Source organism: Ranitomeya variabilis, chromosome 1 (assembly GCF_051348905.1).
Source record: "Ranitomeya variabilis isolate aRanVar5 chromosome 1, aRanVar5.hap1, whole genome shotgun sequence".
Classification (NCBI taxonomy): Eukaryota; Metazoa; Chordata; class Amphibia; order Anura; family Dendrobatidae; genus Ranitomeya; species Ranitomeya variabilis.
The window spans coordinates 995,138,401-995,153,225 of NC_135232.1; the positions used below are offsets into that span (position 1 = coordinate 995,138,401).

General features: G+C 43.0%; 1 protein-coding gene across 1 annotated transcript in view; it reads right to left on the reverse strand.

Annotated features, from left to right (window-relative positions):
• The window catches only part of DDX60 (DExD/H-box helicase 60), a 288,318-nt gene that overhangs the window by 53,812 nt on the left and 219,681 nt on the right, over positions 1–14,825 (reverse strand). The window contains exons 28-29 of the mRNA XM_077279474.1: positions 12,906–13,035; positions 7,279–7,428 (exon numbers count right to left, since the gene is read on the reverse strand). Coding sequence (XP_077135589.1) covers positions 7,279–7,428; positions 12,906–13,035 — 280 coding nt within the window. The remainder of the gene's footprint in view (positions 1–7,278; positions 7,429–12,905; positions 13,036–14,825) is intronic.

Below are 14,825 nucleotides of genomic sequence, written 5' to 3' on the forward strand. Positions count from 1 at the left end.
TCAGTCAGCAGTGGCAACGGATATTGATATTTAACCGTGATTTTATTCAAAAGCCGATAATCAATACACGGCCTCAAAGAGCCATCTTTCTTAGACACAAAGAAAAAACCGGCTCCTAAGGGAGATGACGAAGGACGAATATGTCCCTTTTCCAAGGACTCCTTTATATATTCTCGCATAGCAGCATGTTCAGGCACAGACAGATTAAATAAACGACCCTTAGGGTATTTACTACCCGGAATCAAATCTATGGCACAATCGCACTCCCGGTGCGGAGGTAATGAACCAAGCTTAGGTTCTTCAAAAACGTCACGATAGTCAGACAAGAATTCAGGAATCTCAGAGGGAATAGATGACGAAATGGAAACCAAAGGTACGTCCCCATGCATCCCCTTACATCCCCAGCTTAACACAGACATAGCGTTCCAGTCGAGGACTGGGTTATGAGATTGCAGCCATGGCAATCCAAGCACCAACACATCATGTAGATTATACAGCACAAGAAAGCGAATAATCTCCTGATGATCCGGATTAATTCGCATAGTTACTTGTGTCCAGTATTGTGGTTTATTACTAGCCAATGGGGTGGAGTCAATCCCCTTCAGAGGTATAGGAGTTTCAAGAGGCTCTAAATCATACCCACAGCGTTTGGCAAAGGACCAATCCATAAGACTCACAGCGGCGCCAGAGTCGACATAGGCATCCGCGGTAATAGATGATAAAGAACAAATCAGGGTCACAGATAGAATAAACTTAGACTGAAAAGTGCCAATTGAAACTGACTTATCAAGCTTCTTAGTACGCTTAGAGCATGCTGATATAACATGAGTTGAATCACCACAATAAAAGCACAACCCATTTTTTCGTCTAAAATTCTGCCGTTCGCTTCTGGACAGAATTCTATCACATTGCATATTCTCTGGCGTCTTCTCAGTAGACACCGCCAAATGGTGCACAGGTTTGCGCTCCCGCAGACGTCTATCGATCTGGATAGCCATTGTCATGGACTCATTCAGACCCGCAGGCACAGGGAACCCCACCATAACATCCTTAACGGCATCAGAGAGACCCTCTCTGAAATTCGCCGCCAGGGCGCACTCATTCCACTGAGTAAGCACAGACCATTTACGGAATTTTTGGCAGTATATTTCAACTTCATCTTGCCCCTGAGATAGGGACATCAAGGCTTTTTCCGCCTGAAGCTCTAAATGAGGTTCCTCATAAAGCAACCCCAAGGCCAGAAAAAACGCATCCACATTGAGCAACGCAGGATCCCCTGGAGCCAATGCAAAAGCCCAATCTTGAGGGTCGCCCCGGAGCAAGGAAATCACAATCCTGACCTGCTGAGCAGGATCTCCATCAGAGCGAGATTTCAGGGACAAAAACAACTTGCAATTATTTTTGAAATTTTGAAAGCAAGATCTATTCCCCGAGAAAAATTCAGGCAAAGGAATTCTAGGTTCAGATATAGGAACATGAACAACAAAATCTTGTAAATTTTGAACTTTCGTGGTGAGATTATTCAAACCTGCAGCTAAACTCTGAATATCCATTTTAAACAGGTGAACACAGAGCCATTCCAGGATTAGAAGGAGAGAGAGAGAGGAAGGCTGCAATATAGGCAGACTTGCAAGTGATTCAATTGAAAGCACACTCAGAACTGAAGGAAAAAAAAAAAAATAAAAAATTTTTTCAGCAGACTTCTTTTTTCTCTCCTTTCTCTGCCAATTAATTTAACCCTTTGTTGGCCGGTCAAACTGTTATGGTTCTCAATGGCAAGAGAACATAGCCCAGCATACATAGGAACTAGCTCTTGGAAGGATGGAAACTTAAACTGACCATGAACTAAACCTGCCGCACAACTAACAGTAGCCGGGTAGCGTAGCCTGCGTTTTATCCCTAGACGCCCAGCGCCGGCCGGAGGACTAACTAATCCTGGCAGAGGAAAATATAGTCCTGGCTCACCTCTAGAGAAATTTCCCCGAAAGGCAGACAGAGGCCCCCACATATATTGGCGGTGATTTAAGATGAAAATGACAAACGTAGTATGAAAATAGGTTTAGCAAAATCGAGGTCCGCTTACTAGATAGCAGGAAGACAGAAAGGGTACTTTCATGGTCAGCTGAAAACCCTATCAATACACCATCCTGAAATTACTTTAAGACTCTAGTATTAACTCATAACATCAGAGTGGCAATTTCAGATCACAAGAGCTTTCCAGACACAGAAACGAAACTGCAGCTGTGAACTGGAACAAAATGCAAAAAACAAACAAGGACAAAAGTCCGACTTAGCTGGAAGTTGTCAGGTAGCAGGAACATGCACAGAAAGGCTTCTGATTACAATGTTGACCGGCATGGAAGTGACAGAGGAGCAAGGTTAAATAGCGACTCCCACATCCTGATGGGAACAGGTGAACAGAGGGGATGATGCACACAAGTTCAATTCCACCAGTGGCCACCGGGGGAGCCCAAAATCCAATTTCACAACACTTGTCCTCCTCCATTTGTTCCTCTGCTCCTGCATTTTCACTAACAGTTTGTCTAGTACCATGAGCCCCCCTCGATCGCTGTAAGACATCCTCCCATGCCACCCACCTGTGTGACAACAATCCGGAAATTTGAGATATTGTTATGCCTTTCACATCCTCCTCTCCTTCCACCTCTTCCTCTGGGACCACCACCTCCTCACGCAGACTATTCAAAGTGTGCTTCAGCATGTAGATGAGCTTGAATAGTGATACTGATGACGGCATTGTCAGCGCTAACCATCTTAGTAGCCATTTCAAAACTGTGCAGACGGGTGCAGAGGATCATCATCAGTGCCCACTCTGCAAGCGTGATTTTCACCAAGTCCGTACTGCATTGGCCAAGGCTATGCAAAAGGACATATTGTACCAGTGCTCATTGCTGCTTCCACAGTTACTGCAACATATGCAGAGCAGAATTCCACCATGTTGGAACACTGCAAATAAAACAGTTAAACGGTAGGTCAAAAGATGTCTGTAGCGATGCAAGTTGATGACCTGCGGGGTGCAATTGTCGGAGGTGAGCATACTGCGACTGTGATTTTTGCAGCAGCGTATCAAGGCCGGGATCATGGCAGAGATATTGCTGTAACATCAGGTTGAGGACATGAGCCACGCAAGGCACATATGTGAGGTTGTCCCAGCATAGGGCCACCACTAGGTTTGTACCATTATTGCACGCGGCCTTCTCTGCCTCCAGGTTCAGTGGAATCAGTCGTTGCTCTAACTCAGCCTGGATAGTTGTTGACAACTCATGAGCTGTGTGACTGCGATCTGCAAGGCATATTAATTTGAACACTGTGTGATTGCTGTGAGCCATGGTTGAGCAGTACGGAGGTGGGGAAAATCTATCTGCACTGTTGGAACATATGTCTGATTATGGGAGAGGTTGAGGGCATAGGTGAAGCTTATAGAGGAGGTGGAGGAGCCAGAAGCAGTGGAGGAACTGTTAGATACAGAGGTTTGACCCACGAGCCTTGGGAATTCAAAGACTTGTCGAATAGCCCTTTGACCTGCACCACAGCCACCAGAGTCACCCAGTGTCCAGTCAGTGAGATGTAACCCCCCCTGCCCATGTTTGTTCGTCCAGGTGTCAGTGGAGAAATGCACCCTGGCAGACATACATTTTTTCAGGGAACGGGTGATGTCTGCGACATGTTGGTGTAGCTCACGCACAGCTTTCTTAGAGAATTGCAACTGGGCAACTGGTACTGAGGAACTGCGATGGCCATCATCTTTCGGAAACCTTCTGTATCCACCAGGCGGAAAGGCAGCATTTCCGTGGCCCACAGATTGGAGATGGTGGATTTCAAGCTCTTCGCTTTGGTATGTGTAGGAGGAAACATTCTTTTATGTGACCACAACAGAGGGACCAAGGACTGGCTGCTGTGCTGAGAGAGGTTGAAGTACAGAGAACAGTACAAACTGTAAGTGAGGTGCAGGCAGAAATGTTATGGAGGATTCAGAAAGATGTGTTGTGTTAGGTGACACAAAAACAGCAGTCATGTCCATTTCCATAACAGCTGATGCGCTCTCACTCACCCTGACTGTAGGGCATAAATTAGTGGAGCACCTGTGGCCAGAGACCTGTGTCAGAAGACTTGGCATGGTTAATGAGGATGAAGATGCAGCAGATGTGGTGGATAGCATGCCGGTGGTTGGCGAGGCCCCCTAGTATGAATTTTAGCACAATAAGATCCCTAGGCTAGGGCATGTTGGTCGTGCATGTGCCGGTTCATGCACGTAGTTGTCAAATTATTGCAATTTTTGCCTCTACTGATTTTTTTTTTTGCAAATTTGGCAGATAACGTGTGTTGGGTCAACCTTTGCTGTCTCAAAAAAGACCCAGGCTAGGCAACCCTTGCCTCCACTGCAAACTGCATACTTGAGACAGTTGCTGGCCACATCTAGAGATGGAGCTGAGCAATGCTAGTCTTGGTTGCATCACTTCGCAACATAACCTCATCTTGCTCCTCCTCCACCTCCTATGCTGAGCTACTCAGATGTGTACCTCTGGGTTCACACCAAGTGGGATCTATAACCTCATAGTCATCCTCTCTGTTTTCACACTGAGAGTCACCCTTCTCCTCTTCCTGCCCTGACACCACAATACAGTCTGGTGGTTAATTTCTGGTGATGAAGGTCTGGATCCTGCTCGGTCCCTACTTCGTCCGGCTCTGGATCCATCATGAAAACATTTTGGGCACTGGTGCAGATGCTTTCCTCTTCTTGATTCTGTGAATCTTTGGAGCAGACCTCTGATGCCCATGAAATAGAATGAGTGAACAACTCTGCAGAATGGTCCATCTGTGGTTCCTCAGTCAATTTTGCCTTTAGAAATTTGTGACGAGCGGGAAATGAGGGTGATTAAGATGCCACCTCTGATGATTGTACTGTGTGTGTGATGTTAAGGTGGAGGAAGAGGAGGAGAGGCCATTTGAAACAGCACTTGCCATCCACTGTAGCACATGCTCTTTCTGAGCCTTATCTACAAAGCGTACCACTGTGCGGCTGTCAAAATAAAAAGGGAGTCAATTAAACTGTCCAGTAACAGATGTTGCCAGTGGTCTTCGGTTAGCATGAGACAGTTTTTGTTTAGTGGAGCTTTCATTAACCTTAATATCTAACACTAAAAATGGTGCCAGCAAAACAAGATGTCTGCTTTTTATATGCACAGGGACATGTGACTTCATAAGCCGATCTCAGACGACCTTGTGTCATGACATTGTGGAAGGTTTCTGCGCCCCGATTGGCTGCCGAAATGTACACACATTAAGTTATTAAAGAAAAAAATCACAATCCGCAGCTTCTCAAACCTAGACACATCCATTCCCCTCATCAAACACATCCCCCCTGCTCATCATGCAGTAGCACTAGCCAAAGTCATAACAAAAGCATTAGTGAAAATGCAATGATATACAGAACTGTGACCGACTTTTGCCGACTTTGAGTAAAAAACCTTGGGAAACTGAACACGAATCTGAATGTGCTATGTTCATGCCGAATTTGAGATTGGTGAACGTTTTCCAAACAAGTTCGCTCTTCTCTAGTCATAGCTAATAAAAAGGGAAAGCAATTCCTATTGTAGAGTGAGAGTCTGACAGTGGTAGTGCAAGGTTCAAGTACAGGCTGTGATGGGCCCTAATAATACCAAGCTACCAAACAGCAGGGGGGCAAACAGAGTTTAGTAGTACTCATGCACCCCCAACAGGACACTACCACCACAATATTTCACTCTAGGCATTATGCATTTAGGCTAGCTTCACACTAGCGTTCCTCCGTGAAGCCTGCCCACTGCCGTGCCTCTTCCTTCAGCTCCACCTATGTTTGCATGCGTCCTGCGTACCCTATCTTTAACATTGGGTATGCAGGCCATGCGGATGTATGCGGATACCTCCGCATGCGTCGTTTTGAAGCTGCGCAGACCAAAATACAACATGTTGCATTTGACGCAGGTCAGCGCAGAGTCAAGACAACACATGCGGAGGCATCCGCATACATCCGTATGGCCTGCGTACCCAATGTTAAAGATATGGTACGCAGGACGCATGCAGACGTAGGCGGAGCTGAAGGAAGAGGCACGGCAGTGGGCAGGCTTCACGGAGGAAGAAGGCTTTCGTCCGCAGCCCTGCCGAACGCTAGTGTGAAACTAGCCTTAGAAAAATTAATTTAAAAAAATGCATGGTTCCTACAGTGAAACATGGTGGTGACAGTGTGCTTATATGGGGCTGCAGGAGTCTGGTGTTGGGGAGGTGCATTTCATTGATGGTATCATGAATTTATCGATATACTGCTCTATATTTAAAGAGAAGATGCTACCATTACTCCCTGGGCTTGGTACACATGCACTTTTCAAATATTACAATGATCCACGTCACAAATCTGTTGCATTTCTGAAGAAGAACAGGGTAATAGTGATTCAGTGGCCAAGTATGTCTCCTATTCTGCACCCAATTGACCAACTATGGGGATTTCTGAAGAAACAGCATCACTCTCCATACAGCATCCAGACTGTAAAAACATTTGTTCTTGAAGAATTAAAAAAGGATATGTTGCAATATGTTGGCAACTTGTTCATTCCATGCCTATAAGACTTGGTGCTGTACTTAAAAATCACGTCATACAAAATACTAGTTGTAGTAATGGTAGTAGTTTTTTATGTGGGGTGTATTCATTTTTTCATCAACTAATTTGAGTAAAACTGAAGATTTTGTAATGAAAGTCATATGACTAGCCTTACTTTCATGTTATGGGTTAGAAAAAAATTTCTATTAAATTCAGTCGTGTCATAATGTTGAATATTGTTCTACTGTTCAGTGACATATTGATTAACATTTTACTTTTCAAAGGGAGTGTATTCATTTATGCTGAGCATTGAATATGCCCATGAAACAGGTCAGGAACATAGTGGTCGGGCAGGGTCTTCCGATTTGAAAACAGTCCGTATTTCATGAATGTGTGAAACCAGCCTTATATTGTGATGTGCAAGTGTTGCCTTAATTTTTTGGTACCAGCAGCAGTTTCCATATTGAGACACCCATCACTGGGTGTCCCAATATGGCGGTCGGTGAACTTCCTCCACTTGGAATTCTGGGATACAGTGACATCTGGACAGAACAGGAAATTAAAACATTACAAGGCAATTACTGTATATAAATAGATTATTGCAGTTATATATTCAGAATGTCCTTTTCTTGCTATCAGAATTAGGATATTGTATAAGTGCTGATTTTAGCAGTAAAAATACTCACTCTTACGTAACCCATCCTAAACAGCATCTCAACAAGTCTCCTTCCTTTTGCATCCACTGAACCATGGTGATAACCAATTCCTTTTTGTGTGAAACGTTTAAGATTATGGTGCCGTGAATTTCTTGATCTGTCGTACATTTGCAATAATGTCTATAAAAGATAACAGAATTTGCAAAAATTGCATAAAATCCAGATAATTTTTTTTTTAACAAAATTATTGTTTGTGCAGTTACCTGGTTGGTCAATTAGCTCACATAGTTCAGTAGTGCATGATATGATAACTGAAAACACAGTATCAGCAAAACCAAATTTAAAAAAACCTTCTGTTACTGACACAATATATCTGTAGGTATAATCAATATGTTCTGAATCAGATACAGTTGTGCACAAAAGTTTACATACCCCGGCAGAATTTTTGCTTTCTTGGACTATTGTGCTTTCTCTGTTTAATTTATAATGACAGCCCAAAACATCCAAATGACCCTGATCAAAAGTTCACATACCCCATTTCTTACAACCATGCATTGCCCTGTCTAACATCAATGACAGCTTGAAGTCTTTTGTGGCAGTTGTGGATGAGGTTCTTTATTTTCTCAGATGGTGAAGCTGCCCACTCTTGTCACAAAGCCACCAGTTCCTGTAAATTCCTGGGCTGTCTGGCATGAACTGTGCACTTGAGATGTCCCCAGAGTGGCTTAATGATATTGAGGTCAGGAGATGGCCACTCCAGAACCCTCACTTTGCTCTGCTGTAGCCAATGACAGGACAACTTGACCTTGTGTTTTGGATCGTTGCAATTTTGGAACGTCCAAGTACATCCCATACGCAGCTTCCGGGCTGATGAGTTCAAATTTGCCTCCAGTATTTGCTGTTAACGTGCTGCATTCATCTTTCCTTCAACTTTGACCAAGTTTTCTGTGCCTTTGTAGCTCACACATTCCCAAAACATCAGCGATCCACCTCTTTGCTTTACAATAGGAATGGTGTTACTTTCATCATTGGCCTTGTTGACCTCTCTCCAAGTGTAAGTTTTGAGGCTTGCCTCTGTGCTTTTTTGCGCACAAAATATAACAACAAAAAAATGGAAAATGGGCCTGGGGTGAAGGAGTTAAATGAAATTACATCAAATCTAAGGTGTCAAAAAGTGTCTGAACAGATCTGAGGGGCAATCAGAAGGTGTTTGCATGACATTGGGCTATGAGCTATACATCCATCTACAGGTGTTTAGTTGTAATGTAAGCTGCAATTGAGGTCTATTCTCTTCAGCGATGAGTCCTACTTTTGTTTTGGATGCAATGATAGCTAGAGATTGGCCTGGAGACCACGTGGGCAAAAAAGCCTTCATAAGTGAACATCTCATTGGTCCCATTCCTGAGATTATGATGTGGGGTGGCAAAATGTATGATAACTGGACCCCTAGTATTCTTTCCAAGTACACTGGTGGATCGGCGTTATAATGATTTAGTCATTAAACCAGTGCTACAGTCATTTCTCCAAACTGGCCTAGGATCCATTTTTCAACACCACAAGGGTTGGCTGCATGTTGCTTATACTACTGTGCACAGCCAGCATGGCCAAAATGTGGTACCATGGCCTACAGAGTCTTCAGACTTGTCTCCCATCGAGAACATCTGGTACATCATTGGTCAACAATTGCAAAGGGAGCTGCCAGCAGCAGATCTTCAACATGGCAGAACATTCCTCAGGTAACCATTAATAACTACATTGATAGCAGCCAAGAAGTGGAAGTATCTGTATTCCTGCATATGTGGTGCTCATACTCAATACCGAATAAATTGAGGTGTTTTGAAAATGTTGTTTCCATTTTTTATTTGCATATTAGTATGTCTATCCATTCTGTGATTAGCATAATTCTAGAACTTTTCCCTCTTATTGTTGCAATTTCAAAGTTGAGGAATGAGAATAATACACTCCCTGACAAAAGTTATGTTGCCTATCCATGTTATGTAAATAAAAGCTTATAACGTGACGTTAAATTCATCCATTGGTTGTATAAATTATTCTTTTGAAAGCTGAAACCCTCCAAAATGTGGTTTAGGTTAAGAAAATAAATTGGCATCAATGCAGAAATATTGATCAGTGTCCATTAAGGACACAGAATGGTCAGATTTTGGCAAGACAAAAGTTCTGTCGCCCACAGAAAGTAATGTGATATTCAAACAGATCATTCACCAATGTTATGCAACATATATTTGTATTTTAAGTTAATTAAGTTGTGGTGCTATTAGAGCCATATTTAATATTTTGTGTGACTTCCATGAGCTTGAAGGACTGCATCCATGCGGTTCAACAATGATTCATACAATTTATTAATGAAATCATCAGGAATAGCAAAGAATGCAGTTTTACATGCCTCCCAGAGTTCATCTAGATTCTTTGGTTTTGTCTTCCAAGCTTCCTCTTTCATCTTACCCCAAACATGCTCAATGATGTTCATGTATGGTGACTGGGCTGGCCAGTCCTTGAGCACCTTGATCTTTTTCGCCTGGAGGAACTTTGTTGTAGAGATGGATGTATGAGATGGAGCACCATCCTGTCCAGAATTTGACCCTTTTATGATTTGGAATATAAGAGGTAGCTAATACTTCTTGATATTTTAGGCTATTGATATTGCCTTCCACCTTGCAAATGTTTCGCACACCCCCATACTGAATGTAACCCCAGACCATGATCTTTTCACCACCAAATGTAAGTGTTTTCTGGGTGTATTTTGGATCTATACGGGCTCCAGTAGGTCCCCTGCAGTATTTGTGGCGGCTGTGGTGTAATTCTACTGAAGATTCATCAGAGAAATCCACCTTCTGCCACTTTTCCAGTGTCCATCTGTTTAGCAGGCTGTGGGACTTTGCAAATGCCACACAGTTTTTTGTTTGCCTTTTGTTTAGTGCTGGCTTCTGGGCACTGATTCGACCATGGAGGCCATTTCGAGACAGAATCCTACAAGCTGTTCTAGTTGACACAGGGACTTGAGGTGACCAGGCCTGTTGGAGCTCTACTGCAGTGGAAGAGTGGTTTGCTTTGGATTTTCTAACCAACAAACGTTCCTCCTGAGCAGTTGTCTTGCGGGATCTGCAAGACCTGGGTTTGTCAAACACATCTCCAGTCTCTTCAAATATTTTTTTAATTTTTTGTACTTGACTCTGAGACACATTAAAGGTGCCAGCCACCTCTGCAGTGGATCTGGTCTTCAGCCTCTTGATAACCCAGGCTTTGGTCGCAGGGTGGATTTTTGGCATGTTGTCAGAGCTCAAGTTTTAGTTCAAGTGAAGGTCTGGGGTGCTGGGTTTCTTTTTATACACACACACTAATTAACCGATCATTTACTGAGTACAGGTGAGGATGTCAACTAGGATTGGGTGCGTTATATGACCAGGCGACAAAACGTTTGTCTTGCCAAAATCTGACCATTCTGTGTCCAATAACTGATCAATATTTCTGCATTGATGCCAATTTATTTTCTTAACCAAACCACATTTTGGAGGGTTTCAGCTTTCAAAAGAATAATTTATACAACCAATGGTTGATTTTAACTTCAGGTTATAAGCTTTTATTTACATAACATGGATAAGCTAAATAACTTCTGTCAGGGAGTGTATGGTATACTGAAATGACTGCTTTCAACCAATATATGTTTCTTCCTTGAACGGAAGCTACATATTCTTGTAAAGAAGCAAATGTGATATATGCTGCAAATAATATTACTCCTGCACTGTATAATGATCTGAAAACTGTCACAAAATAGTTTTCAAAATGTAGTCAAATAATGAACAATCATGATGTATTGCCTTGCCAATCACCACAGAGCAGGAAATAATATTGAGCCCCATAGTAAAATTTGAAATGGAATTTCTCCATAGCTTCCACCTTTACATGCACAAAGGACATGACAATCTAAATTTTTTGATTTCTTGTGACTTTCCCTCTTTTTTTTTTCTCCTGGTGATTTGCACTTCAGTTTCCATCACTGCCTTGCCAAACCTTGGAAGTGGTAATCTGCATACAGCAATGCTCTTAAATGCAAAAACAAGTATAAACCCACTAACTCTTTTATGCACCATATCTGCTTTATGAATATTGAAGGGGTTGATCGCTTCTGTATTTCACCATACTTGTTGAAAACGTGGTTTTGTGGCACTTACTTATATACAAGTGTTATAGGTTTTACTCCAGCACTTATTATTGCAGTCTTCAGCTCTCCTGTCCACAAAATTGGAGCTAGTGGAAGAGACTGTGACCAGACCTGTTCATTGGCAAACTGCAGTTGAAAAACAGCTTTCCTGTTTGTAAGGGTGTGTGACGAGGGCTGTCGTGCGCCCCTTTTTCGTTTTACACCATTTGTATGAAGTGTATTCTGATATGTGATTATTGCATCTTTTTGACTGTGTTAAATATGTAAAAGTGCATAGAGTTCCATAGGCACTAATGTATAATCACAGAAGAAAATGTATAATACCATGCTTCTGGAGGTATTAGGGAAACTGCATGGTAAGCACAGTTTAGGGTTTAGTACCCAGAGTAGAGCCGTTTAGATCTCAGATAGTTAATATTTGGGGGGGAGTTAGTGGAACAAAAAGGAAAGGACTTCCTGGTTAGACAGTTGGAAAGAGTGACAGTTAGTGAATAGTTCAGGGCGCAGTGGGCCTAAAGAGAAGCAAGTATTCATTGTGTCTAGGGTCGTAGGAGACCTTAGGGGATTCCCTTCGTACATTACTAAGACATCCAGAGCTCAAGGCTCAAGTCGGGGGCTATGGAGAGCACTGACAATCCTTCCGTACAGAGGAAGATGGACATGGAACCATGTGAGGGGAATTTAAAGGATCTCTCTGATGCTGCGGAGTTGAACGGGAAATCCCTGGGGCTGCTGGAACTAGCAAGCATAGGGAAAGTTCAGGCAGAACGGAAAAAGAATGAAAAGAGTGCTGTGCTATGGACATGAACAACGGAAACAGTTGTCCCCAATACTGCGTGTTTATTTGTGATGAAAATGTACAATTATGTAAACTTCTTTATTATAAAACGAGCTGGGTGTCCCTTGCTATGTGTGTGATGGTACCTGGATCTGAAATCGTGGATAGGGAAGGGCCATGCGGGAGAAACTTGAGTGTTATGCACCACACGCATAACACAGGGGAATTGGGACACTGTTTTACTGTATGGTGCCAGGGTGTGGGAACACTGCAGCCCCTCCCCCAAGACTACCGCCCTGAGCACCTTACATTGTGCACAGTGGTTTCCATTTGAAGGAGGCTGATGGACACATGCCCCGCCTTTAGCTGCCATTTTTAATTCAGGAGTGCTATGAGGAAAGTTTTATAACTGTTGAGAACTGCATTCACTGAAAAACTTCAACTATGAGACATGAAAGACTTTAGAGTTCTCTGTCTCTAAGGAAACATATTCCACAGTTCCACAGAGCAGAGCTGCAGACAGGTGTGAGGAACTGGGGTACAGATGGACAACCATTGCAAAGTATTTCATACGGCAGTAATACTGTTGTACATACACTGCAACTTATTCTACAAGCTCCCTTAGAATGATAGTTTAAAGATATACTATAAATTCTGCTTGGTAGCACATGCCTCCTGCGTCTCTGAACGCTGCCTTACCTCTTTATCCACAGCCTTGACATCAGCATAAGTACAATCAGATGGTACCTCATAAAACTTTTTGATCGTTTTCATTAAACTGTTATAATTGGCCAGTTTGCTCATCAGTTCTTCGTTTTTACTTGATGTTCTGTTGATAACATTGGAATTAGTTTGGAATATGAATAAGTTGACACAAGTTGTTTAAATATGTTTTCAGTTTTTAAAAGCCAAGGGTTCGTCAGTCAAGAAATGTATTGAAATCTTCAAGGGCTAAGTGTGAAGGAAAGAACTCGATTAAATAACTATATTTTTGAGTGATATACCTGAAAAAAATTGATAACTGTATCAAACTCAGACCAATGATACTCAATTTAACTAAATGATTTTTTTCACTGACTAAATCTGTGGGTGAAAAATCCCAGTATGCACTAGTGTCTTCCACCCATTGAGTCCACAGTTGTGTCTAGTTTTACCACTAAAAGGGAATGTCGGGGCGAGACTTGAGTGCGACAGTGGTGTGACGCCACAGGTTGTCTGATTAACTACGAGTTGTGGCATTCCATTTGTCAGAAATCTTACTTCACTCAGGGACTGGAGTAAGATTAGTGTTGATGTACATGACACCTGTCAGATGCACCTGATTCTTTAAGAGGCACTTTAATACTCCCCCCCCCCCCATCCCTCATCAGTACGGGCAGTCTTGAGTAATCGGTGCCAAAATTTTAAAGAGTACCTGTAAATTTAATATTTATTTCATAAATCAATATTACAAGTGAAATTAAGAAACTTTCTAATATATTTTTTCAGATAAATCTGCTTCCTTCCTCCTCCTAGACTGATAATGTACTCTGGAAATTCTCAATTCATAGGTAAAGTCTGTCTTCCATGATGACAGATGTTTAAATGTCTGAGTTAGGAGATGACAATGACTAGGGTTGAGCGACTTTCATTTTTTTAAGATCGAGTAGGGTTTTGGGAAACCCGATTTTGTCCAGAGTCGAGTCGAGTGCAGTCGGCCGATTATCGCTAAAAGTCGGGGATCGACCGAAACACGAAACCCAATGCAAGTCAATGGGGAAGCATAGTCGGCAGTGAGTGGAGGCCAGGAAAACACCTACAGTGCCCATTTTAATGCCAAAAACATCCATTCTTGTTTCTGAAGCTTGCCAATCTTAATTAACTGTATAATAGTAGTTGGGCATAGGGAATTGGGGGAAAGTTGTGGGGGGAGTAGGGCTGGCTCAAGTTTTTCGTGGGCCCAGGAAATGCGGACTACGTCACGGCGGTGTTGCAGGGAAAGGTAAGTATTTAAAAGTTGCAAGTGCTGTGATCCTGAGCAAGCAGGGGGGGGGCCCACTCGTTCGCATTGCCACTGGCACAGGGCCCCTCAAAGTACGGCGGTGTGTTTGCATGGCGGGGGCGCCTCCCACCAGCAGCGACACTTTTGCGTACTCTGAGGGGCCCTGTGCCAGTGACGTCGCCAACGAGTATGCCCCCCCACCTGATGAAGGAACCTGCACTTTCATCTGCACCTTCCTCTTTGTCCCTGTGTAAGGTGGTATAACATGCGGGAAGGGGAACCTTACTTTCAGCAGGGACAGATTCTGGCTGTGTAGAGTACAAGGGGAATGTAGTGGTCTAGGTCAATGTACCAGCAGACTCATTTAGCAGTGGCTGGGCAATGGGCAGGATGAGGAGGAAACAGATATAGGGCCAAAGAATAAAGTAGGCTACATGCAGTTCAAAATTGGTAACAGGACTAAACAGGCGGCATTGCTTTGTTCAGTGGAGTAGCAAACCCAAGAGCAGCAGACACTGTTTCAAGGGCCTAACCACACTAGTAGGCCAAATGCAGTTTAATATCTGATAGTATAGGGCGAAAGCCAGAATGTGGAAGCTCAGCTTTGTTCAGTTGAGGACAACACCAGGGAGGGGCAG